This window comes from Apostichopus japonicus, chromosome 5, assembly GCF_037975245.1.
Source record: "Apostichopus japonicus isolate 1M-3 chromosome 5, ASM3797524v1, whole genome shotgun sequence".
Lineage (NCBI taxonomy): Eukaryota > Metazoa > Echinodermata > Holothuroidea > Aspidochirotida > Stichopodidae > Apostichopus > Apostichopus japonicus.
In genome coordinates, this window is record NC_092565.1 from 6,190,143 (window position 1) to 6,217,278 (window position 27,136).

The window sequence follows — 27,136 nt, forward strand, 5'->3', positions numbered from 1 at the left end:
TTAATTATAATCAGTTATGAACAAAGTGGTCTACTAACTACTTTATGGAACTAGTTGGAATGGCTATTGCCAAATCAAGTCCAGCTGTGATGTCCCCAGTATGTTTTTTGGGGGACTGATAAAGTTAACATGGCTTACCTCTAAAGTGCATACGTTTTGTATGAAAGCGCTTATATACATAGCTCACTTGTAGAGAAGGAGATCTACATAAAGTTAAACTTGGCTAATCATCTCTGAAGTTCATGTAAAGAGTATTGCTGGAGCTCGTTTTCTCTCAAGTGCATTTGAAAAGTGACAGTAGCTGGTTGTATAATCTCTTTTATAAAATTATACATGATCGACCAATAGATAAACTGCTTTCCAACCCTGTTAAAATTGTTTCAATTATTTAACAGTACAAATTTAGTGCATTTACAGGACCATGTTTTCTCCAGCTGTTTCTTATTCACATTGGCTTCAATCACTCTGGAACATTCATTATTTTGTCTGATGAGATTAACGACAGAATTTGATTGTGCAGGTGCTGTATAAGTTACTCTAGGCAGCCTAGGTTAACATGCCATGTAAAGCGCATCGTGTGGTAGGCGTAAACCAAGCTTGTCATATTGTCTTGACATGAATAATTTTTGTGTTTGCATTGGGCATCACTAGGAATTTTATGGTTTATGAATAATATCATAAAACTCTGTTGTAGGCTGTGTATATATATAGTCACAGTAAAACTTGCTGTAGATCATTTTATTTGTGGATGGAGAAGTTAGAACCTTTTTCTCATGTATGGGGTTTTGCTAACCTACTGTAGAGCCCACCTCAGATTGAAATTTATTTTCATGTTAGAGTGTGGTTAAATGACTGTTGTAACGTTGATGCTAGTTGTAGTACCTTATGGCTGTTTTGTGCATTAATGCTAGAGGTAGTAAATTGATTGTTTCAACATTCATGATGGAGACCTAAGTGGTTGTCTTAAGATTCATGCTAGAGGTATTGAATGACTGTTTTAACATTAATATGTATGACTTATTCCATATTTATATAATGAGGTACCAATTATCCGCTGTAAAATTGTTGAAAGAAGCATAACTCTCTATGTTGAGATCATCTGTCTTTGAATACTGTTGTATGGTCCAAACACAACTAATTGCTTCTCATGCTTTTCAGAACTGATTTTCGGGGAATTTTTTTTTGTCTGGGCATCCTTTTTACCGCTTTCAAGTTCTGTAAGATTATAATCCATACAGCAAGGTTGGTTATGCAATGTGATGATTTTTTACAGGATAAAGAGAAAATGTGATTTCCTAATTTTTGGACATAAATCCCAATGCAAGCTTTTGATCATCCAATAACAACAACAAAATTAATAAGTCTCAGGACAACTTGTAAAATGTAGCAACCTCTTACAGTCAGGGCCAGCTTGCTGCTCCCTCCCTTTGCCCAACGTATCCCACTACATGGGCTAGCTGCAAAGTGACGTCATGAGAATGACACAGAATGAGAAATCTATATATCGGCAAGGATGACACTCGCAGTGGAATTTTTTTTGTCTGCAGGGAACATATTTCATTTTCATTTCATTTGATTTATATTTGTTCTATCACAACATAGTATGACATATAATATATAAGGAGGTAAGGAACAAAATTTGCAAAGGGAAGTGAACTAAAAAGCCCTATAGAGCTTTTCGGGTAGTGACACTCCCTGCAAAAATACAGAACTTTACAATTAGAAATATACTGTAGCTTTCAGAGGATCTTCCATTGCTTCAGTGTAGCAACTAACATCCACGAAGGTGCTACAATCTCATTTTGAAGTTGGCCACTGAGCAGTTAAATAAATACGTCTGACCTTGTCTGGCTAAGGTCAGACACACTTCAAATATGGCATCGCTGCTTTATGCGTCATGGTGTCAGAAGTGGGATTCAAACCCACGCCTTCACTCAAATAAAAACTAAATTTAATGTAACCCTGCCCAAGTAATGTCCCAAGTTGAGTTAATTAATAGGCAATGAATCTCAAGTTGTTTTTTTTTGTCTCAATTTCTTGATATTTTTTGTTGTCTTGCAGGGCGAGCTGACAATTGAGATCAAATATGTACCGCCACGGTCAGCGGCCGGTGGGGACCAGCAGCAGTCACTGGACCCAGTCCCTGGCACACCTGTATTCACTACAAGTAAGTTTATGTACAAGTCTCTAATTAAAGAAGGAGACATGGCTATATATATAGCCATCATTAGTAGTGCATGAAGCAGATGCTGCTAAAACTATATGTGAGATGACTCCTGTAATGGTGAGCCAGTGGAGCCGAAAGCCCGCTTTGATCTTTAAGAGGAATGTATGTAGCTGAAGAAATACTTGTAATGAGTGACTTCCTCAAGCAGCTAATCAAAATAAGATTCTATCATGGAGATATTGGTAGGGGAAGCGGGAGGAGGGAGGGTTTACTGTTTGCTTAGACTTCAAGAGTAAAAGTCTAAGTATGACATCACATACAGTACCAAGCAAGTAGTGCTTTTATAGTTTTAAATGCTATCTTTTTTTCATTTTTTTTTATTAATCATAATCTCCTTTTGGCATTCATTGATAGAATTGGAACTTAAGTATCAAACTGATTCAAAAAACGTATTATAATAGAACTACTCTTTAGATCACTTTAAACTTGAATCATGCTATCCTCCCCACCCCCCCTCTTTCCGCCCGCCCAGATCATGGCTCGTAAGCGCTTGATATCTCACAAACAAAGTAACAGGTTTCTTACTTTTGGAACAAAAAGTGAACTGCATTTCTGAACTACCTTCAATGTGAATAACTATTGTGATAAATACATGATATGAGTTTAACTTTCAGTTTCTGGTTCCCAAACACTAAAATTTGTTTTGAAGGCCTCCACATTTACCGTTTGTGCCTATACATATGCAATGGAGACCGTATGGCTACGGACTGATTCTCTTCCTCATTACAGTGAATGTTGGTTTGCTCTTTTATCGAAATTTAAGCAACTTCCTTTGAAAACAGAAAAGAGAAACTACCTTTACTGCCCAGTTCTGCACCTCTCTTTTGTTTTAAAATTTTGGCCTCTATTTGTAGGGTGGTTTAAGAATATATCAAAAGGGCATTATATTTCTAATATTGAAGTGCCATATTTGATAAATTATAAATTTTTGGTCCTCAATAAAACAGGTTTTTGTCACTTTCATTTTCTCTTCATTTTTTTGGTTGATAATTGATGTTGATTTTGTTGTTGTCCTGTATACATATTAGCTCCTCCTGCCAAGACCTCCTCATCCCTCATGCAAGCCAATATATTTGACAATTAAGTTTTAAAAAAAAAAAAGTAATTACTGTATGAACGACGGTAACATTGATAATTGATGAAATCGACTATTTGTAATATAAAATGTTGAAAGCTGAAAACTGAAACACTGAAATTGGTGATCGTTCCACCAGTGTTTTTTTAAAAGAAGAGGAACGCAGAGGGAGAAGCAGGGGTTATGTTGAGACGCTAGTCGGGCCCCTGGGACATTCTATGTCATAGGTCCCATATTTTGAAGGTCATAATGTTTGCTTAAGAATGCCTGTCATAAAAGTTAGTATAACTTACATAATTCTTTATCCTTCGTTTCCCTGGGTCTGCAGGGCTAAAGTCCTCTGACCCCCTCTGGATCCTCAGGTCTGAGAAAGGGGTTTATGGATTTTATGTAGTGGTTACCCTTTTCTATTAATACAGATTTTAAAATTCAACCCTCCCCCCAATCCCCCCATCCTTGACTCAGCAACACTTTAACTACAGAGAACATATACATTTAGCCCTCTTATAATCTCATGTGCTGCACAGTATTCTCGACTACACAAAAAAATGAATTTATGATAACGTCACCTTTTTTGCTGTGACATGACTACCTAATTTTCTTAACCATTCTTGACTATTTTCACCATTTCTTCACCGTTAAGTTCCTGATCCTGCAGGCGATTTTGAGGGAGAGACGGATATGTCTTCACAGCCGATGCAAGCCAGTGACATCAAAGAGAGGTGAGAATCGTTTGCGAACTTGATTTAATTGATAGATACAGACGACTTCTGGATAACATCCATATCTTTTATATATATATATTTTTTTATTTATTTACTTTCTTAATTCTCCTGACAGTCTCTGTGAACGTACTTTGCAGTATGTCTATCTCCAGAAAGCCAGTCCCAGAAATGGAGAAAAGGAAAAGCAAACAGGGAAAAGTTAATTTACTGTTCAAATGTTGTGTGGCAGTTTTGAAAGGCTTGTGAAACTTGTACCTTTTAACATAGTATCGTGGCTACTGTATACATACAAAAGTGCTGAACATCTTTGCACTTGACAGGTTTCCCATTGCATTTTGCGATGCGAAATTGAATCATTTCATATCCCTGGATCAGAATAGACATGCAGTTCAATGTCTCCGTGGTTTAAAACTAAGGGCAGGATCACAATTTAAAGATGTCAAAACACAAAACAAAAATAAAACTTTGATGATAGGCGACCAGTTTGGTCTATCAGATTCTAAACTTGGAGGCAACACTCATGATTGCATTGTTGAGAAATCAAATGGATGAATTCTCTTGGTATTTATTGTTATTTTGTTATCTTGTTATTTATCCAGTCAATCAGATTTGATTATTCGTTTACATTTTCCATCGACCTTAGGCTTTGTGAACATTTCTGGCCTACATTGCTCAATATGGATATATTGATATAAGATTTGAGGTTTGGTTCCCCTAAGTTCAATTGTTGGGCCTTTACTCCAAACCAGAGTTCTTCTCGGGCTCCTGTACATAGTTAAAACACCAACTGTGTTGACTCAATAAGTTACAGAGGCAATAAGTTGACTCCTCCCACTATAGTCAATATCCTGAAGGATGCATGACTCGAGACACATTCACAGCTAGCAGTCATCTCATCCGTGATCTTTGTTTCGTTAGAATGCATCCGATTCGCACAGCTGTCATAATCGTCATAACATCTCGTCTCTTGTATCATCACTCATATAGTCTAACAGACACAATAAATACAAACTGAACAATAAACTTGTATGCTCAATGATCCAGCTCAATAACTTTTTCTTAGTTTTTTTTTTGCCCTCGTCATCTTCTTCATGAGAAAATGTTCCAAAAATGTTTATTGGCTATGAAATATTTCAAGTCGATTGCACAGTAGGGTTAATATAAGCCCCAGATGGAGGTGGGGGATATGGTACATGTATGTAAATATATATAGTCCAAATTTATGAAGTTTATTATTACATAACTGACATATGTCCTGCCAAGTAAGTACCCTTGGGTATGCATATAAAGTTCAGTTTATTGCATTAATGTCACAATGACACATGTTTCATAATCCTGAACTCTTTTTTTTTTCCTTTATCTTTAATAAAAAATGAATGGTTCATAAATGCCTACAGCCCAAGTCATGTGTAACTACCTTACTACTCTTCTAGGGAACAATGCTGTCATTGCTTGAACTGGTATTAATTAATTATATAAAAGCCTCATTGCCAACTAATTGCACCTGTTTGGATGAAATTTTTTGCTATCGATATCCACCATCGCTTCCCTGAAAAGTTCTTCAGTGTCCCACAAAGAAATTACGTGAAATAGTTGGCTAATTTTCAAGTTTTAATGATACATGATTTATGACAGCAAGATATTAGGTTGTAATAATCATAATTATACAGACAAACTTTCCTGATTCAAAATGTTACACACAGAAACCCAAACCTGTCAAAAATTGGACCCTTCACTTCTGCAATGGCCTCGTCGTATCCTGCAGTAAAAACACCATTAAATTGAATTTTCAGTTCCATATATGGAACTGATAATATATGTCAATTCCTTTGAAAGGTGAAAAGATATTAAACCCATGAAGTGTAAAGAATTTTTAAAAAAAAAATTTTTTTGGCCTCTTCATAATACCTTACCCTGGATATTATTGCAAGTAATCAGTCACGTTTGCTTTTAAAATTTACAGGATCGCTCAGAGGAAAATGCCGAAACTCAATCGAGACAAACTGTCACAGAAAACGCAGGACTTTCAACTTCGGGTGAAAGTCTGGGAAGCACGACAACTCTCCGGCAGCAATATAAACCCCGTCAGTAAAGTGACCTGTGTGGGGTCGGCCCAGACGACCAGAGTTAAACACGCTACAAGTAAACCATATTTTGATGAGGTGAGAGATATATTGGTTTCATAGATCACATTATTTATTTATCAAATACTGCAAAATTTGTAATGAAATCATTGTAAAACAATGTATTTCCAAAAAAGGCTGAATTGTTGCGTTTTTCAGGAATTGTGCAGATTATCCTAGAAAAATTTGAACTTCAATAACAAACTGTCCAAAACTTTGTAAAACAAAGTTTTAGCAAACTTTTCTTCTTTACCCTGTTAAATTTTTCTTTTGGTAATTTTCCAGTCACTTTGGCTGTTCACTTAGTATATTTGCACAGACAAAAGAAAGGAACCAGTCCAATTCTTGCATAACCCTGTCTCCTTCCCCCTTTTTGGAGTTTATCAAATGACATTGGGGTGTGTACCCTGATTACACAGAATGCAAGAAATTCTGGTTTCCGGTTGGCAACTACCCCCCCCCCACCCCCAGCAAAGATTCCATCATATAAAGCAGGGTTTCCCTAACTTTATCCCCCCACAAACCCCCTGTGGATGTCAGAGTTGTCCATGAACCCCCAACTTTTCGAGACATGATCTGAGTCATTATAATACTTTAATACGCATAACAGTGCTTCGTAAAAGAGCAAGTATCACATGCACGGTATGGTACGACTATGGCAACATATGCGTATGGAACGCGAAAAGAGTTTGTCGATAGGTACGACTTTTGTACATTACTAAATTATATGATATATCAGATTTTAGTTCAACAAAAAGTACTCTAGTTTTGACTTTCAGAAACGTCTCACGAACCCCCTGGGATGGACTCACGCACCCCCTGGGGGTTCATGCACCCCAGTTAGGGAAACCCTGATTAAAGGATTACCACCAACTAAAAGGGCTGTATAATTCAATAGGTAGAGCGCAGGACTCTTAATCCTTAAGATCACTGATGTGAATCCCGTTCAAGCTAATAATTTCTTTGCCCTTTCCAAAATAAAATAAAGTAATAATGTGATATGACAGTGTTTTGAAATTACTTGTAAAATGAAATGTTAGGAAAATCACAACAGCAGACCAAAGTCACATGATATCCACTCACAGAACTGTTGGATAATTCATCAAGAGAGATGTTGCAAGTTTTTTAGCCTTGGAATGGTATGACACTTGAAGGGCAAAAACATTTTTGAGATCTGGATAAGTCATTTTGTTCATAAAAATGATTCCCTCCTACAGTACAAAACTTATGTCTTTCTCTTAGACTTTTTGCCATTTATCTTGAGAGCTTAAATAGTGGATGGATTCTGTATTGAAGGCAAGTGTACTCATAGTTGAAAGCATTTGTTTTTTGGATCGACGACTTATTGCTTTTTTGCCTGCTACTACTAAACCTCAGAAAGTGGATGGTAAATATATTAAAAATGAACGATGTTCACTGTGAAGGGGCGGATTATTTTACCTGATCGCTTCTCGGCCTTTTGGCCAAGATCATGTGTAGTATCTGTTCCGTTTCGAGGGGAATGGTGGTACACACCCGACGATGATCACACAGTCACAGTCCCGATGCAAGGGGACTGGGATTGAGAGCGGATCGGTCGTTCGGTAGTTTGGTTTTCGTGCCCAGGTTCTTTCCTGGGTGACTTTTCTTAAAATTGGATCTGAAACATGGTCTACTTTACCAAAGTAGTGGACAAGTTTAATGGGTTAAATTACAATCCAATTTACCGCAACTGCATGGCGACACCGTGGGTCGGTTTTTTAATTTTCAGCAATACCTTATAAATCATGTTAAAATTGTAACAAATTTCTTATCTTCAATTTTCATGTTAAATTCTATCAATACCCAGGAAGTAAGTATACATCTGTTTTTGAAGATGGTTTAGGCTTAATTTTACTTGTTGATTGTTCTGTTCAAGTGAAACACTTACTGCCTAGTATCCTCCTCCTTTCAACCTCATCATATCCTTGTTTAAAAATAACAGATGAAGAAAGTTCTCCTCTTTCAAATCATCTGTGAGAAACCTTTCGCAGAAATATTTTTCGATATCCCAATTCTCAAAGACTCAAAACCCTCACCGCATGCAATCTTTGATCGCATCTATGGTACGAAAATGAAACTCGATGACTCGGGTGTTACTTTACAAGTTGCCATTTTGACCTTGCGGCACTCTATGATCACCTCAAAGGGGGGTTAATTGATAACACCCGATGATAAAGTTCAGGCCAGTTTTCTATTTATGGTACGTGGGAGGGCACTACGGCCAAGTTTTTTCAATCAGCCATCTGTCAGTTGTAAGTTTCAAAACCTTCCGTCACAAATGAGTTGGGTGTATAAGTATCACTCGTGTCTTATTCATTGTCTTTCGATGTCTTAATTGTCAGCAATTAAATTTTGGTCCTAAATTCGTTAACTGTATTTTTTTTTTTACCCTTTATTTGTTCATAACTATATTTGGCAGTACGGCCAATTTTTTTTCAATCAGCCATCTGTCAGTTGTAAGTTACAATCCTTTCATCACAAATGAGTTGGGTGTATTAGTATCACACTTGTCTTATTCAATGTCTTTTGATGTCTTAATTCTCAGCAATTAAATTTTGGTCCTAAATTTGTTAACTGTATTATTTCTTTTCCCCTTTATTTGTTCATAATTATATTTGGTGTCAGAATTTTCAGTGTCCTTTACATTCTATATTATCCCATTTGTGAAGATCTTTTTGTTTGAGCAGGGAAAAAGAAAAAAAAAAATAGCAACTTCCAAACAAATTCTGTGAAGATCGAGTATATCTCATAGCTTCGGAGGGTGATGGCGGGCTTGTATTTATCGTTTCTGTTGTTCACAAATGTTGTGAAAATGTCAAATCAGTGGTCAGGGGTTTTCTTTGATGTAGTAGACATATATGTCAATGTGGTGGTGAGTTTCATGTTCTCAAATTGACATATCTTTGTAGTTTGTACATCAAATACATTATGCCTGAATATCTACATAATATATTATTCCACCACAATTTTTAAAATGTACTTTATTTCAGTTTAAAAGAAATACCAAAATAGTTGGTAGTGGAGTGATTGTAAGACATCACAGACTATGTGCATTATTACACTCATGCAAATAGAATGAATTGAGGTAAACATAACAAGCTATTATTAAAGCTGGATCAATTTGCTTCATTTTACAAGCATTTTACATTTTATACTATTTGTTTTAATGTCCATGTAGCCCTATAATTCTGGTGGTCAATTTTCTTGACAATTTAAATGGTTTTCGTAACAGGTTAGCACTAGCAGGCACATAGACATATTAACCATTTTTTTTTCATGGGGGGGCACATCAATGCATGAGGATCGCTGCCCTGGGGGAGGGGTCTAATGGGATGGGGTGTCCCCCCTCTCCTGAGAAATTTGTGCTTATCTCAGGGGGCTGAGATGCCAAATGATGCAATCTTTCCATCTTTTTCCCTACATTTGTATTCCATTGTCCTGCTTGTATACAACCTTACCTTTTTTATAAATTGAACTATAAATTGTGAAAAAATAGTGCTACATGCCTGAGCACTAGAAATGAAGGGGAGGGGGGGGGGTCAAGGAAGCTATAGCCAGAGGTCCTGGAGGCAAGAATGGGATAGCCTGAAATACATACAATAATTAATTTTAAAACAAATCATGGAAAATAAATGAAGATCTCAAAAAAGGGTGGGGGAGGAGGTGGGGAACAGGGGAGGGGCCCAGAGATATATGATGTCCCCAGACATTCTTAGAATGCCACTACAGAAGGGATCATGTGTCTAGACTATACTTAGCTTAGCTACGTGGACAGGATCTCATGCAGACGAATTAGGGAGAAAGTCACATTTGTTCCACAGGTCCAAACAATATCCCAAAGCTATGCATCTAATTTTACACCATCATGAAGTATGTCCATAAACTTAAAGGTGGTGTTAAACTCGATGACCATAAAATATGGAAGGACATTTTTCAAATATGCTAGGTAATATCCAATCGAACATCACCAACTATAAAATGTAAAACTTGTTTTCATGTTGTCTCTTGTGAATGATCTTGATCCTACTTATTCAACTAAGGTGGATTTTTTTCTTGAGGAGGTGGGGGCAGGTGGGGGGGCATTGTGTGGGTGTGTGTGTATTTAAATTTAGACAGTTTGCTTGCATATAACTTAGGAGGTATAAATTTGGAAAACCAATCTTAGTATTAAAAGTTGGTTAATACATGATTAGCAAATTTTTAGAGCATAAGAAAAAGAAACCTATACAGTTAATCTAGTTGTACGAAATTTATGTGCCAGCAACTGATATATTAAAAAAGTTAATTATAAACAACGACAGTAATAAAATACAAAGGAAGAATTATCTGTATGTCATTGTCGCTTGGCAACAGAACTGAATGTTACACATGGATGCAGTTCTAGTATATAAAACATTACCCATATGTATTGACATTTGTTTAAGTATGTATGTACGTAACAGATACCATAATGACTAATATGGTACAGTGATGTGTGCAAAAATAGCGTAGCTTGCCTATGGCAGCATTTTGATGTCATATTTAAATGTTTCATTGCAGATTATAGACCTTAATAAATAAGAAACGGTTTGAAACAAAACACGAAAAAATGCAAAAATCACAGGCAAATGATTTATCCGATAGTTTCATTTTGGAAGTACTGTATGTACTCCCTCTAAATATATCTTGAAAATCCAGTATCACGTCTGAGTAAGAGCTATAAAATTGCTGCAACCGTGCCCACCCATTCGTGTAGGCTTTTGTACAACCGTACGTCACACGCAGAGATTGCATACCAGCACTTTTACGTTTAACTGATATATTCATACGTACACGCTGCAGTTATTACATGTATACGCTATAGGCTCCCAGCCAGGGTTCTCAGAGGACTTAACAGTGCATGTACATGTGTACTGTAGCTAAGGCTTCGTCAGCAACCAATGAAACCCAGTGAAAGCAATTGGAAAATGAAGACAGAATCATCCGAACAAGAAATCAATGAACAAAAAATCAACAAGAATGAATGACTCTCTCTGAGTTGGGACAATTAAAACACTTGCCAAGCCCTGCCAAGTATAGAAAATTTTGAAGAAGGGAGGAAAACCATCTCTCCTTGACCTCTCTCCAGGTTGTAATTTGACACCTACCCCCCCCCCCCCCATCCACCTGTGAATTGAACTGACTATTTGTAGAGATTTATGTGTGTGTGTGTGTGATGACACAACTAAGTTGCTGTTCTTTTGTTTAGTCTATGCTGTTAGAATTAATAACACATTTTATAAATTACAAAATCTGTGTGTAATTATGCCACAGAAAATGGACCAAATTGCTGGTTCATTTTGGTCCGATGTTTGCACACAGTTATTACACAAATTGTTAAAGGGGACTGCTCGTACAAATTAATGCTTTTTCAGTCCTCCTCCACCACTTTGTTCTATCTTGACTTTAATTGTACTACTCCTCTTTTATTGTTGTGGAAATATACTCAAACTCAAACAGTCCCTACAGAGTATACCTCCCCACTGTAACATTGCATTATAATTATTCAGTAATATTATATTCTTCTCACTGTAGGATATGATGTTTTAGGATCAGAATCTCTTTTGCAAACTATTAACAAGTCTCTCAAGCTATTAACTGATGTAGTAGTAGTAGTGCAGACACATTTTTCGAGAAAAACAAACTTGAAAGTTGTAAATTTTTCGACTTTTATGCCACCATTTGAAGTAAGATTTGAATAGATAAGCTAGTTATGTATGTCGTTATGACATCGTGGAATTAGTGAGGTTGAGAAAAACCATAGAAAAGGACGCAAAATGCTGCTTTAAGCTGTTTTGGTAATTTAAAGTCTGAAACTGAAGAGATAAAAGTTGTTCAGCTTATTGACTTCAGAGACTGGAGATTAAATGTTGCGGGTTGATTTATATCGCTACCCTGGTTTGGTAAGCTTCTTTGTCTGTCCGTGTGATTTGCTCTTATCTGGTCCTGCTATGTCTTCACTTAGTTTCAAAACAACATGTTAAGTTGTGTCACTAATTCATGTCCCTTAGTCATCACTTTCTCAAAGTCTGGCTCAGTGGTGAAAGGGATATCTCCTTCAATGTTTCTCCATCATTTTATTCTTAACAGTTTGGAAATTATAGTCATGAATTTTTTGATAGATGTAAATTATACCTAAAAGCACCATCTTGTGGTTTCAACCTATTTCTTGTTTTTTTTAAATCATTCAAAATGTTCTTCTGTATGGCATATCAAATTTTTGGACTGGGCTATATGTATTAATAAACAGGCCCCCGATTATTTGTGTAAGATGTTTACTAATTATTGTGTTTCGTCATACCTTATAAAAAGTATATCTGCTACTACTTTAAACGTTCCCACCACCCGTACAAAACAGTTTGGCAACCGTGTATTTTCTGTAACTGGGGCGAGGCTGTGGATTGCTAATCAATACACATTTCTCTCTTTCAAAAAAGCTCTGAAGACAGTTCTCTTTAATAAGGCCTTTAAGTAATCCTCTTTTTTCTTTATTCTGTTTTGTTGCTGTTTTTGTTCATTGGTATGTTTTATTTTTTCCTTGTTAAGCGCAATAGAATATTGTTTTAGTTATGGCGCTATATCAATGCATATATATCCACCGGGATTCGAACATATATATATATATATATATATATATATATATATACACATATACATATACATCATATATAGAAGCACACTCAGTCACGTTTGTTGTATGGAAATACAAAGCCACCACTAGTCTCATGTTTCAACTTAGAATAAAGATGCAGAGAGATGTGTGTTTGCCAACTCTAAAGTTTACTTCATTTCCTTGTAGACTAAGCATTCAATTCATAATTTAACTGTTACCTTTGTCTGTTATTTAAAATCACAGGTATTCTTCTTCAACTTCCATCTGGCACCAACAGAACTAATGGACGAAGTCTTGCTATGCCAGGTTTGTGAAATTTTGAAGACATCTATAGTTCCATGTAAAATTACTCTCATGTGAAATTGTTGAGGCACTGTCTTATCAGATTGAATTGTGACTTAGTTAAATTATGACTCATAATTTAATGTTTTGTAGGGGCATGAATGAACAAGAAACAATGAACAAGAGATCAGGAAGAATGAATGAACAAATGAATGAACAACAAATGAACGTCAGGTCAATGTCAGGCTTACTTTTACACATTCTCTTACACAGGCTCTTTACTGGCTAAGCAGTTTGCTTACATTGTTGTTTTATTTTAAGAAATCAAGAAGAATGAATGAATGAACAAAGAAACAATGAAAATGAAATCAACAAGCATGAATGAACAATTAATAAAGAAATCATGAAGAATGAATGAATGAACAAAGAAACAATGAAAATGAAATCAACAAGCATGAATGAACAATTAATAAAGAAATCATGAAGAATGAATGAATGAACAAAGAAACAATGAAAATGAAATCAACAAGCATGAATGAACAATTAATAAAGAAATCATGAAGAATGAATGCAAAATAAACAATGAATGAGAAATCAACAACAAGGATTTTCTTGAATGAACGAAAAACAATGAACAAGAATGAGTGAATGAACAAGAAACATTGAACAATGAACAACAAGAATGAAAGTAAGAATCAATGAACAAGAATGAGTGAATGAACAAGAAACATTGAACAATGAACAACAAGAATGAAAGTAAGAAACAATGAACAAGAACGAGTGAAATGAACAAGAAACATTGAACAATGAACCACAAGAATGAATGTAAGAAACAATGAACAAGAACGAGTGAAATGAACAAGAAACATTGAACAATGAACCACAAGAATGAGTGTAAGAAACAATGAACAAGAATGAGTGGATGAACAAGAAACATTGAACAATGAACAACAAGAATGAAAGTAAGAAACAATGAACAAGAACAAGTGAAATGAACAAGAAACATTGAACAATGAACCACAAGAATGAATGTAAGAAACAATGAACAAGAATGAGTGAATGAACAAGAAACATTGAACAATGAACAACAAGAATGAAAGTAAGAAACAATGAACAAGAACAAGTGAAATGAACAAGAAACATTGAACAATGAACCACAAGAATGAATGTAAGAAACAATGAACAAGAATGAGTGAATGAACAAGAAACATTGAACAATGAACCACAAGAATGAATGTAAGAAACAATGAACAAGAATGAGTGAATGAACAAGAACATTGAACAATGAACAACAAGAATGAATGAAAGAAACCATGAACAAATATGAGTGAATGAACAAGAACATTGAACAACAAGAATGACTTTCAGATCTGGAATCTATATAGATGTGAATTGAAGAATAGTTGTGTGTTCTATAAATACTTTCTGTGTTTTATCGTAGATTGTGGTATATTTATTCAATGTTTCAATGTCTTGGAAATGGCCCTTGGGCCATATCTCCATTAATCATGGTTTCTCTTTATCCCACGGTGATATCATGTGATTTTCAATTTTTTTGTTAAAACTTGAAAAACTTGGGCTAAGTTGATCTTACAGAGTATAGTTTTGACGGAACCGGCTAACTCACTGAATTTGCATTGCATGATAATTGTTACATATTTTTATTAAAACTGTTTTGAAACTCAAGCAAATGACTTTCTTGGCGTCTGTAACATCTATTAACGACATATATTTCAGCAATTAAACTATCAATCCAGTATTCAGTTTGGGTGGACATACCTGTGAAGTTTCACGTTGAAGTACAAACCACGCATAGGCCTCATTGCTGTAATTAACAGTTCTCGCTCATTCCAGGTTTTTGACTCTCGTGTCTTGAGGAGCGACGCCTTGATTGGAAGTTTTTCTCTGGATCTAGGAGTCATCTACGGCTCGGAGGAACATGCGATTCAGAACAAATGGCTGATGCTCACGGAGGAGGATGTCAATAAGTCGGGGGTCAAAGGTTACCTGCAGATCAGTGCATCTCTCATTGGGCCTGGAGATGAAGCACCTGTAATCCTCTTTGCAATATATTACTAGTTATTTAATCACGAAAATAAGGAAAAATCCCATGGGTTGTTTTGCCAACAGGTCTAGTGGGATTATGTAACATGAGTAAAGCATTTCATCCTATACACAACCTAAAATGAACTATGTGTTACTGTAATAACCCACCATAACACTAGTGTTATTGCTATAACCTAAAGTTACACTAGTGTTACTGTTATAACCTCACGTAACACTAGTGTTACTGTAATAACCTAATGTAACACTAGTGTTACTGTAATAACCTAACATAGCACTAGTGTTATTGTTATAACCTAACATAACACTAGTGTTATTGTTATAAACGAACGTAACACTAGTGTTATTGTTATATAACCTAACGTAACACTAGTGTTACTGTAATAACCTAACGTAACACTAGTGTTATTGTTATAACGCAAAATACATACGATGTCATCGTTACTACTGTCACCAGTGTTAATGTTCAAACTTTTTTCAAACCTTTTTTTTTTTATTTCATTTTGTTCAGATCTTCATCAAGGGAGAAGAAGATAGTGACATTGAAGCGTGAGTAAAAATAACAAGATCATAGAATAATTTGTTTTTTTTCTATTAAACTAATATTATGAACGAAAACAAAGAAAGACAAAACCACTAGGAGCTTAAAAATTAAGGCATATAAGACACAATGTTAATTGGAACGTAAACTGAACCATGATTAGAGTAGGATTGGTAAGAACAGATGGCAGTGAGAGGAAAGGTAAACTGTCTGTCCAGAGAGGTATAAAAAAAACAGCTACCTGGGAATAATTTCCTAAAGCTATTACCACTCTTAAACAGGAATCTAAGCTTTATGTGATAGAAAACATGATGTTTCGTACTGCTCATACTGACAATACAAGTGCATTGAAGCGGGACAATGAAGTACAGCATAGACAAAATTGTAGTATAAAAAAGGAGTATAGGAAGTGGATGTTAAGAAGGAAGGCAGGAGGTAAAAAGCTTGGGGAATTGGGGGTGGGGGGGTGGTTGGGAGGGGGGCTTCTTATAATTTATAAGTTTATCTCGTGAGTTATTCTGTGTTTGTAGTCATGGAAGAGATTTTGTTTTTTTTCATCATTCCCAGTAACTTACTACAGCCGCCAGGAATGGCCGTGCAGAAAGGAGTCTTTCGTTTTAAAGTCTTCCACGCAGAAGACTTACCTCAGAGTAAGACATTTTCAAGTTCATTAAGTTTGTAAACCCATTTGTAAGCCACCTTTTATTTAGTAAGACAAAAAATGTTATTTTCTCTGAGTAAGTTATCAAAGGAGATGGGAAGGAGGTTTGGGGATGGGGAGAGGGGGTTATTTCCCAATAAAGTTTGTGATTTGTTTAATGTATACAAAAATATTGCTGTATCAAATTGCAAGGGGCAAAGGCATAGGGTGAGGTTACTGATGACTTTAATAATAATAATAATTATAATACAGTTCTTATAAAGCGCAACACACAACAAAGTCATCAAGGCGCTGACTTTATTTGTATACATAATATGCAAAACTATTTGAAATTAAGTAAACCAAAGTGTATGGGGAAGATTGGGGAGGGGAAAAGGGGGAGTGGTGAGAATCCCTACTGAAAAAAGTTCGTACATTATACAAAACTATTTGAATTTCACATAAAAACACCAAGATTATTTTTGGATAGAATGGAGGAACATCTTCAATTTGTTAGCTGAAAATGAGCCCATTTGGGAGCGGAATAACCCTCTTCCACCACCCCCCCCCCATCCTTAAAAAAAATTGGTACATTTGGGAGATTGTTGGAATCATTGATTTACCGTGGACCTTTTGTCCTTCTTCATACATAGTAACTGTGAGGAAGCCCAATTCATTTTGGGTGGCCAATGATCTCTAGAATTTGCATCAGTTGTACGTTATGGTGTTAATCTCGTAGAAGGGCACCTCATCACCGCACTGAACACTCAGACCTTAACCTCTCCTTGTTCTCTCTCTTTTTAGTGGACTCCAGTGTCATGGAAGGAATGAAAAAAGTGCTACACGTCGGTGAAGTCCAAAAAGAATTGGTCGACCCGTACCTCATCGTATCCTACGCCGGAAAATCTGTGAGTTTTGTGTTGTTTTATGTTATATCGAGTAAAATGAACAACTGAAAACTGACTGAGATATTATAAAGAAAATGAAAGAGTGCAAAGGAATCTATGGGTAGAACTAGATTCAAACCAGAGAATCACCACTTTGAAACCTGTTTTAGCCATAAATTTTCTTTGCACTTTTTCATTGTTTTATATTAGACAGCTGTTGATACATGCACCAGGTTGCCATTTTTTTTATGTAGAGAATGCTATGAGCAAAACTCTGTGAAAGAGTTAAAGTTAAATGCACTGAAAATGTAATAATTATAAAGCGGAGTAATATAGCTTACTTATATGCAATTACAGACTAAACAGGAAGTTTCCAAGTGGTGAAACTTTTCAGGCTTCTGTACTACCACTAGTTTCACAGAATGTTTGTCCTTGTGAAATTTGGGGGTACTGAAATCATTTGTTGACCCTTTGTTGAAGGTTTAGGATCAGACACTTTGATTTATAAATGATTAATATGACCTTGCCGTCTTTAATCTCTTTAATTTAATTTTACTTCAGTGATGAATGACTTCATTCGGACAGACTGATGGTATTCTTGCTAATTAATTTTTGACTGATCTTTAAAGAAAGATTTTAAGTTTGTCCTTGGAGGAAAAAATATGGATATTTTGGTAAAATGTCTGCATCGTTATTAAAATTGTGACTCTAAAAGACTGATATGATAATGAACCAAAAAAGCAGACCAAAAACAGCTAAATGTTTACTGAATTAGGGATTTCTAAAGTAGCTAATGAGTGTCTTTTTTTTTCTTCTTACCAGAATTGATATGTAACCTGGAGTCAGTTGAGATCTGAAAGCTGTTACAATTAGGCTAATAAAAAAAATGGTTGTTGTTTGATAGCTTTCTGAAAATGTAATAATTTTTGTCTTCTGTAGGCAGTTAGTGATAGTTTGAGCAAGGGCTTAGACTGAAACTCTGACCGAGATATAAATATTGACATTACATCACACTTATATGTCTCCATAAAACTGGATCTTCATCCCCCAATATTCTGGAGATTAAATTGACAATTTGCTGTCAGCAGTGTGCACATTAGTTTCGTATAAACATACTGGGACATGTAGTATCAGTGAAGATATGAAAACATTTTCAAGGCGGGATTTTTACAATGCATCCAACCCTCCTTTTAATATTTGTACGTTTCATAATTGCCTTTTTTATTAACTATAGATGATGACAGATATAAAATACAAAAATGACCACCCTGACTGGAACCAGGAGATAAATTTACCCATCTCGGTGAGTAATTCATTTGGGACTGTGAGAGAAAACCAAAACGCTTTTTTCAATACAAATGGAATATCTCCAATGGAAATCATCAAGGCAGATGTAAAAGAATAGATGAGAAAAAAATAAACAACCTGATGATTCAATCCTTCTAGAATTATTAATATCAGCATTATAAATGCAAACGTGACATACATAGAATGAAAGAGGAACTGACCTGTGCGCAACCACCTCTTTTTTGTGGATGCGGGGGGGGTGGGGGGGAGCGGGGACTCTAGATTTCAACTCATGCAGCAAGAGGTGTCCCATCCCCTTTTGAGAAATTTTGATAAAACTTAGTGTGCTTGGAGACAAAAAGGGTGCTATATTTTGCAACCTTTGAAACAATGTTTATGTGGTTGCACCCATGGATTTGACTTGGATAAGAAACAATGTGAACAGCTGATAAATGGATTAATTTCAGTCGTGTTTTTCTTGAGAAATAAAGTGAGGGTAAAGTGACACCAGTTCCAGAGAGATAATTGTCTCCCATCATAGTGATAATGATAATGTTTTGGAATTAACAGTTTGGTGGAATTATCATTACAGTATTAACATGAATTTGAATGTTAGCTGGACTAGTGGATCAACTACTCTGTAACAGTTTACATCACAACTGCATATTATTCAATTCCAAAACACCGATGTGCAATCTTACTGTTTTTTCTCTTCTTCGTCTTGTTCTCTTTTAGTTTCCATCGATGTGTGAGAGGATAAAATTGCAATTGAGAGATTGGTAAGTCTCATATGTTTCCAGTTTATTTCTCTGCTTTTGCATGTGTGTGTGTGAGGGGGGGGGGGGTTACAAATGGTACAAACCCGGCTGGGGCTTAAAAATTGGGTTAATCTAGCTCACAATTCATTGATCTCTGTTTCTATTCACAGGGATCGTCTGTCGAGCGACGATTTCATCGGTACGGCTTTCCTGGAGCTGAACGATATCAGCTCGAGAGGAGATGCCGGTAAGTGGTGTTACTTAATAAGTTTATTTACTTCGTTTGTGTCAATTAATATTCTCCTGTAATGATGAGTAGGGGGAGTTACATCATCACCATGTCTAAATGATTATTGAGGGGTAGAAAATAGTTTGGTTTATATGATATTACAAGGTTCATTGATGGGATAATGCACAATATCCCATCGTTTTCCATGTAAAATTGCATATCTCCAAGAAAAAGAATGAAATACTGAGAGAAGGATGATCCATGCACTAAACTGATTCATTGGGACAACATTTTCAGACGGTTACATAATTTGTTTACTGAATCAAATGTTTTCCATGGTATTTGCATGTTTGATATTATTAGTTCAGCACTGCAGAATCTGTATTTCTATCACATCTATATATTTTTTGCTAATTACAGTGTCATATATAGGCCAGGGTTGAGAAATGCTACATTTTCCCCATAAACATGGTGATTTGAGTCATGGTCCACTCCATTAGAAACATTATACCACAATACATGGTTAGATAATTCAGAGTTTGCATGTTGTATATCCAGAAGAACCTATATATCCAGTAGAATGTATATATGATCGCTCTGTATATCGAGCACTTTTTCCAGCTGAAAGTGAATAGTTGAATCTTTGATATATATATATATATACATAAATATATGTCAGCATATAAAGCGGGAGGCCCGGGTTTGAATCCCGGTGGAGGCTGGAAGGTTTTTCACTGTTCTAAATTTTCCTACTCATTACGTTTTCAATTCTATATATATATATATATATATATATAAATATCCATATATATATATATCCATATATATATATCCATTTGAACAAATCTGCCAACGTTTGTAGCATTAGTTCTTTGCCAAATCCCACTTTAATGGTAAAACCTAATTTGTACACAAAACAAGCATTTCTTCCCTGTTTATGTCTTTTTTCTGTCGGCATAAGAAAGTAATGTTAATACTTAATTGTTAATAGTCCATGTTATATGAGGCCAGCAGGGACCTACTACTAAATTCATGCAACAGATGGACTAGTTTGGATTAGTAATTCGAATCTATGTAGATTATTGAAGTCTTGGAATATCAAATCTGGCGAGTGATTTTGTCTGTAGCCGTGGTTTGTGATGAGAGCTGGAATACACACCACTTGTGTAAACAACAGAGTCAACATGTTCATGTCCTACTTACAGTGTCACAACTCAAAGCTCAATTTTGCAAGCTCTGCTGGAGATTTTGTGCGGTAACCAGTAAAAATGTTGTTTGTTGTCGGTACAAGTGTGAAACAAGCATTAATTTCTAGAATTTCCAACTCACTACGATTTCAATTATATTAATATATATATATATATATAAAAATATATATATATGTATATATGTCTTACCAAACCCAGCATTTGTTACTGATATTATATTGTCTCTGTTTGCAGGAATGGAAGGTAAATACTATAAATTGCATGCATTTTCAGTGCATGTCTAATTTGTGTTTGAAGTGCTCTCTCTTTTATGCAAAACTCTTTCTACCGGTTAAAAAGAAAGCCTATGCGTCGATGTTTGTGATCTTGTTTTATGTTCGCACTGTCATACAAACCTTGCCCCATCCGCCCCCATTCTAAAACTAGGACCTATTGAAGAAAATGAGGTATTTAATATATGTCAACAGTCTCTCTTACAGCTGACCTAGTTCTTTAAGATTGATATCACTCATCAAACTAAAGCTCCTCCCCCCACCCCCCCACCCCCTCTTTCTTTCTTACCTCCAGATTCCTCGGATTAAACTTGTTAGTCTTTGTGGTCCAGTATCAGTGTACATTATGGTAATATTTACTTTTAGAGATAAACAGGGACCAACAAAATTCATCTAACCATTAATACTCGCGTACAAGAAATTGGAACAGGAGGAATGTTGGGAGAACATGCTTGCAAAACATTTTAAGATTCTTTGAGCTGGGAGAAAGAAAATTTAGAAATACTGTACTTTGGAGAATGTTATGTTCCGCCATTTTTCTCGTACGACCCTCCATGCTGCACAATCATTTTCAAGAAATCTTGCAGAATGCTGAGGTTATTGCAGGTAATGAAAATGATGTCATATGCCAAAAATGGCTCAAAAACAGAGCGTTGCAGCGAACTTTAAACACTAAATTCCAACCATTACTGACCCTTGAGAGAATTAAGACCCATGAAACTTGAAGGATATGCTAATGTTTCTCTTCTTAAAACATTCCCAGATTTCTGTCTGGACAGCCTAGTAAGCCCAGCATCACCACAAACTAGTAAATATTACCAAGTCTTAAACCTGTGCATGCTGTCAATTTTCCCTTCTCTTGCTGTCTGCTCTGGGCTTGTCCGGGTTGAAAAAGTTTTTCTTTTGCTGGTATAGGGTGGACAAGATAGCAAAGGAAAATTTGAAATTATTTATTTCTTTAATTTATGGAAGTGGAAGTGCTTTGAAAGAACCTGTTTTGTATTAATGTTAAAGTTGCATCGCTTTTTGTCTTGTTTGGATCTTGTATTGTCTTTTACATTTTCTTTGATTTCAAACTTAAAGGCATTGAAGACTCGCCCCAAACAGCGTGCCGCCATCTTTAAAAAGTTAACTTTCCGTTGCTTGCAAGTGAAGTTTTTCTCTTGTCACTACAAAATTCAGACAGTAATGAAACGTGATACCTTGTTATCTTTAGCTGGACCTGAGATGTCCATTGCTGTATTGTTTGTACACTGTGCTGTGGGTATTGACCGCAGCTGTATGTACTGACTGTACACTAGTGTCTATTTTCTGACGGTAGCAAGCTGCGTGTTTATTTTCTGGGGTCAATGGTGGTGTCTAACACTTCTGTTACACCTCATTCGAAACTAGGTCAGATTAACGGCATTAGACGTTTCTTTTTGCGTGAGTCTTCACACCCTTTAACATTTGAGTACTCCGGATAAGAAGCGATTCTCTTTAATGAGTGACTGCATACTTTAGCCCGTCTAGTGCTAACTATTGCAGCAACGAACATGAACACAAAGGTCCTCAAAACCCTATGAATCCCATGCAAATACACTCCAAATGTCCTCAGAGGTACTTAACACAACAAGTAAGGTCTAATAACAAGAAACAAACAATGTCTGTTTTCTTTGTGTTCTCAGTGCCCTTGAATTTCGTCGTGTGTTTTGTATTTTGTCTTCTTTCGTCGTTTCTCTTGACATTTAATACTTTGCTGTTGTGAACATCTCACACAATGAAGCAAATGAGACAGTCTTCATCAGCAAATCACTTTCTTCATCGTTGGAATTTTTAAGCAGCTGGTTTTGTGTGGCAAACTTATGTTACCCTTCACACGGATTCGTTAATTAGAACTAAAAGTACGTTTATGAGCAAAATAATGAAACAAAATGCTGACTAGGGAAATTCAGACTAGTTCACCGAATTTTATAACAATTTATCAAAATTATTTGCTACCATCATAATCATAATTTTATAACCAGTGACCTTTAGGAAAAACAAGTCCTGTTCTTAGCTATAAATGACTGAACCATCCCATCCTTCTGAGTATTAATAAGTTGAAATGGCAATCCAGGGAACTATTTGTTTATTACATAACATTAAAGGTCGATAACCAGAACCGTGTAAGACTCTCACACCTAATTCTAGGAAATCAGTCAAAAGGTCAACATCATGCATATAATTTACATGTATTATCCCTCATTTGAAAACTTGTGCAACACTGAAACTTATTGGTACATATTATGGGGAGGACACTTTAATATGGTCTCAATATCAAACCACTGAACAATACATCAGGGGAGTACACTTTAATATGGTCTCAATATCAAACCACCGAACAATACATCAGGGGAGTACACTTCAATATGGTCTCAATATCAAACCACTGAACAATACATCAGGGGAGTACACTTTAATATGGTCTCAATATCAAACCACTGAACAATACATCAGGGGAGTACACTTTAATATGGTCTCAATATCAAACCACTGAACAATACATCAGGGGAGTACACTTTAATATGGTCTCAATATCAAACCACTGAACAATACATCAGGGGAGTACACTTTAATATGGTCTCAATATCAAACCACTGAACAATACATCAGGGGAGTACACTTTAATATGGTCTCAATATCAAACCACTGAACAATACATCAGGGGAGTACACTTTAATATGGTCTCAATATCAAACCACTGAACAATACATCAGGGGAGTACACTTTAATATGGTCTCAATATCAAACCACTGAACAATTACGTTGCAATCAGCTGCTACAACAATCTATTACTAAAATAATGTTTGGGTAAGTTTCATGCTTGTAATGTATCTGCGTTCTGTGGTCTGATAGTGCTTTCACTGTCCAATCTCTGTGGAAATGTTTTGTAGCATATGTGGTTGATTAACACAAGTTTCTTCACCAGTCGTTATGATATGCAGCACCAGTTTGATACTAATTCCTTGGAAGAGCAAAAATGATTGAACTTGCTTCAATCGATTTTGTTTGTAAGCTAAGTTAATTTGCGTTTTACGTTCCTAATTTGAGGTACAGTTACTGATGTTGAAGGAAACTTTTTTGTAGCCAGAAGTATAAATTTCTGTGAATTTTTTTTTTAAAGATTTGTTTCGAAATTCTGTTTCCATAAGATGTCATATTTTATTGGAACCATAAGCTCACATGAAAAAATAATTAATATTTTTAAATTATAAAGGTAGGGAAAGGTGGCAGTAAAAAGTTGTAGTGGCTTTCTTTGAATTACAGATTGTATTAGGTGTGGTTCTAAAATATTGATGCTACTTTTAACTATATTGTTACTATAAAGGGACCCCAGTGTTAGCAATGAAAACTCTTGACTCCCAAAACACAAAACAAACAAAAATGGAAACGCACGACTGCGAGAAATGATAAACGTTATCTTGACTGTTGTATTGAACTGATATCAATTTGACGGTGTCGGGTGACAATAATAATGATGGCGTAACGTAAAACCTGGTATAACATATATACGTAGTGTAGTACGGTATATAGGTATGGTGAGGTAGTGGTGGTGGTTCAATCTATACAGAAAATAGACAAAATTGTATATTAAATTTCTACATCAAACATGGTTCATAATTACTTAAACAGCAATGGAATTAATACACATGGAATTGAATATGTCTTAACCTAGATACTACAGGTTCGAAGTGAGTAGACAGTTAAAATTCCAGAATATTTCACGAGAAATTCTGACGCTTAATATACGGAATTATGTTATTCAGTAACTTATAGACACATAGTAAAAACCAATGGTGACGGAGAAATATGACTTGGTAAAATCTAAAATAATCTCGGCAAATATGGCCTATCGAACACTAAATTCAATATATAGGTTTTCCTTAAACATTAATGCAAGTGATCTTACATTTAATACATGCAATATATAATGATAAAAGGTAAAACTTATGACATTGGGCCTCAAAAATGTGATTTTGAAATCGACGATTGAAATGATTGAACATGGAAGACGCCCTCAACATTTAAAGTATATGCTACTATTCCGAGTTTACACCCAGCACAGGTTTTAAATGGGAAATGAGGTGTGCACAGGAATTTGACAAATGGTCAATAATCTTTCAAACAAACAAAAAATGCAGTGAAAACTGCTGAAATAACTACGATAAATATAATAAAGTATTGTTTGTGTCACCGCACAATTTCATGGATTAATACTTTCATATGGAACTAATATATCAGAATCGATTTCAATCGTTCGTCAACCTCAGCGGATAGCCAAAATGAACTTTGAGGGGGTTACTTCAAAAGATATTTGGCACAGCTTAGTAGAAGTGTCTTTCAGATTAGTTTATACACTTATAAACGGTTTAGCCCTGTGAGTGGCAGTTTATATAATAATAATAATATATTAATGAAATAATAAAAATATTAAATGAAATTATTGACTTGAGAAATCTGATTTTAATGGAGAAGATTAAAGTCAGTAACACAAGTTGACTTCATAGCACAAAGTGACACGAATAAATATTTGGTGTTATCAGGTGGAGAAATCAGATGTAAGAAAAACGTGACATTTCATATCTGGTTATATCTTTTTATGGTTAGTGTATAGTTAGAGATATTTTGACATCTAGTGTTTCCTCATTTTCAGGTTTCCTTCCGACTTTTGGGCCGTGCTTTGTTAACTTTTATGGTTCAACGAGAGAGTTTGATGATGTCAGGGATCAATATGAATGGATGAACACTGGAAAGGTATGAATACAGATTATTACATATATGTATATAGAGTTAGAATGAAATAGACTGATGAAGGATACAAATTATTACATGTATGTATATAGAGTTAGAATGAAATATACTAATGATGGATACAAATTATTACATTTATGTATATAGAGTTAGAATGAAATAGACTGATGATGGATACAAATTATTACATGTATGTATATAGAGTTAGAATGAAATAGACTGATGATGGATACAAATTATTACATGTATGTATATAGAGTTAGAATGAAATAGACTGATGATGGATACAAATTATTACATGTATGTATATAGAGTTAGAACGAAATAGACTGATGATGGATACAAATTATTACATGTATGTATATAGAGTTAGATTGAAATAGACTAATGATGGATACAAATTATTACATGTATGTATATAGAGTTAGAATGAAATAGACTGATGATGGATAAGTAATAATGGATGAACATGGAAAAAGTACCTTAGTAGGTGAGTATGAATGCTATTTCTTACACTTGAGCTGAGATTGGTGCAATTTTAAAATGACACCAGACCTGAGGGGTATAAAAGTGCTAAAACATTGCAATTGACTTATGAATGTGCCTTGTTTCATTGGGTGGGGGCGGGGTGGGGGGCAGAAGAGAGGTGGAAGGTAAGAGGGGATGGTTTCGATTAATCGGTGACCATATTCTGTCACAAACTTGATTGCCTTCGGGGACATAAACTCCTCCAGCCCCCTCTCGCAGCAATCCCTGCTGTGCACCATGCCATCCTACATTTACGATGTAATTCAATACTAGTATCGTTTCCCGTACTCAGGGTAAAGGAATGGCCTATCGTGGCAGGGTTCTGCTCTCCGTGGACACGATGATCGGCAGTCCAGCGCCGGAGAATCCCGTCCTACCGATGAACCACGAAGAGCTGGCCCGGGCCGAGAAGTACCTCCGGCGGAGGAAGTACCGTCTGTACGCGTCGTTCCACGAGGCGTGCATGATCAACGAGACGGAGACACAAGCCAGCATTGAGTTTGAAGTCAGCATCGGAAACTTTGGGAACAAGCTGGAGAAGAACGTGACACCTCAGCCGTCTTCCACGCAGCCCTCCAACGCAGTCTACGACGGGCTGCATTATTATTTCCTCCCCTGGCTGGCGAACAAACCTCTCATTGTGGTGGACTCTTATTGGGAGGACATCAGCTTCAGATCGGAGTCCTTGAATAACCTCTTTACCAAAATCAAAAAGACGGTAAGGCTCTCGCATAATTCACACTCCCTGATAAGAGTTTAGAAAACTGAAAGGATTTTCCAAGTGACAGAGGTCGACTTTTAAACAAAAATTTTTGTTTTTAATTTCTGCACCACTAGGCAGGTTGAAAACTGGACCCTGATAGTA

The 27,136-nt window shown here is 35.8% G+C and overlaps 1 protein-coding gene and 1 pseudogene across 5 annotated transcripts in view; both read left to right on the forward strand.

The window, feature by feature from the left end:
• The window catches only part of LOC139967415 (dysferlin-like), a 107,579-nt gene that overhangs the window by 23,026 nt on the left and 57,417 nt on the right, over positions 1 to 27,136 (forward strand). For all 5 annotated transcript variants that reach the window (XM_071971165.1, XM_071971166.1, XM_071971164.1 and 2 more), the window contains exons 5-17: positions 2,062 to 2,167; positions 3,946 to 4,024; positions 5,991 to 6,189; positions 13,046 to 13,108; positions 14,939 to 15,136; positions 15,660 to 15,697; positions 16,257 to 16,339; positions 17,134 to 17,237; positions 18,451 to 18,519; positions 19,239 to 19,282; positions 19,432 to 19,508; positions 25,646 to 25,746; positions 26,564 to 26,989. In XM_071971165.1, coding sequence (XP_071827266.1) covers positions 2,062 to 2,167; positions 3,946 to 4,024; positions 5,991 to 6,189; positions 13,046 to 13,108; positions 14,939 to 15,136; positions 15,660 to 15,697; positions 16,257 to 16,339; positions 17,134 to 17,237; positions 18,451 to 18,519; positions 19,239 to 19,282; positions 19,432 to 19,508; positions 25,646 to 25,746; positions 26,564 to 26,989 — 1,587 coding nt within the window. The remainder of the gene's footprint in view (positions 1 to 2,061; positions 2,168 to 3,945; positions 4,025 to 5,990; positions 6,190 to 13,045; positions 13,109 to 14,938; positions 15,137 to 15,659; positions 15,698 to 16,256; positions 16,340 to 17,133; positions 17,238 to 18,450; positions 18,520 to 19,238; positions 19,283 to 19,431; positions 19,509 to 25,645; positions 25,747 to 26,563; positions 26,990 to 27,136) is intronic.
• On the forward strand, positions 7,594 to 7,670 carry LOC139968263 (U2 spliceosomal RNA; annotated as a pseudogene).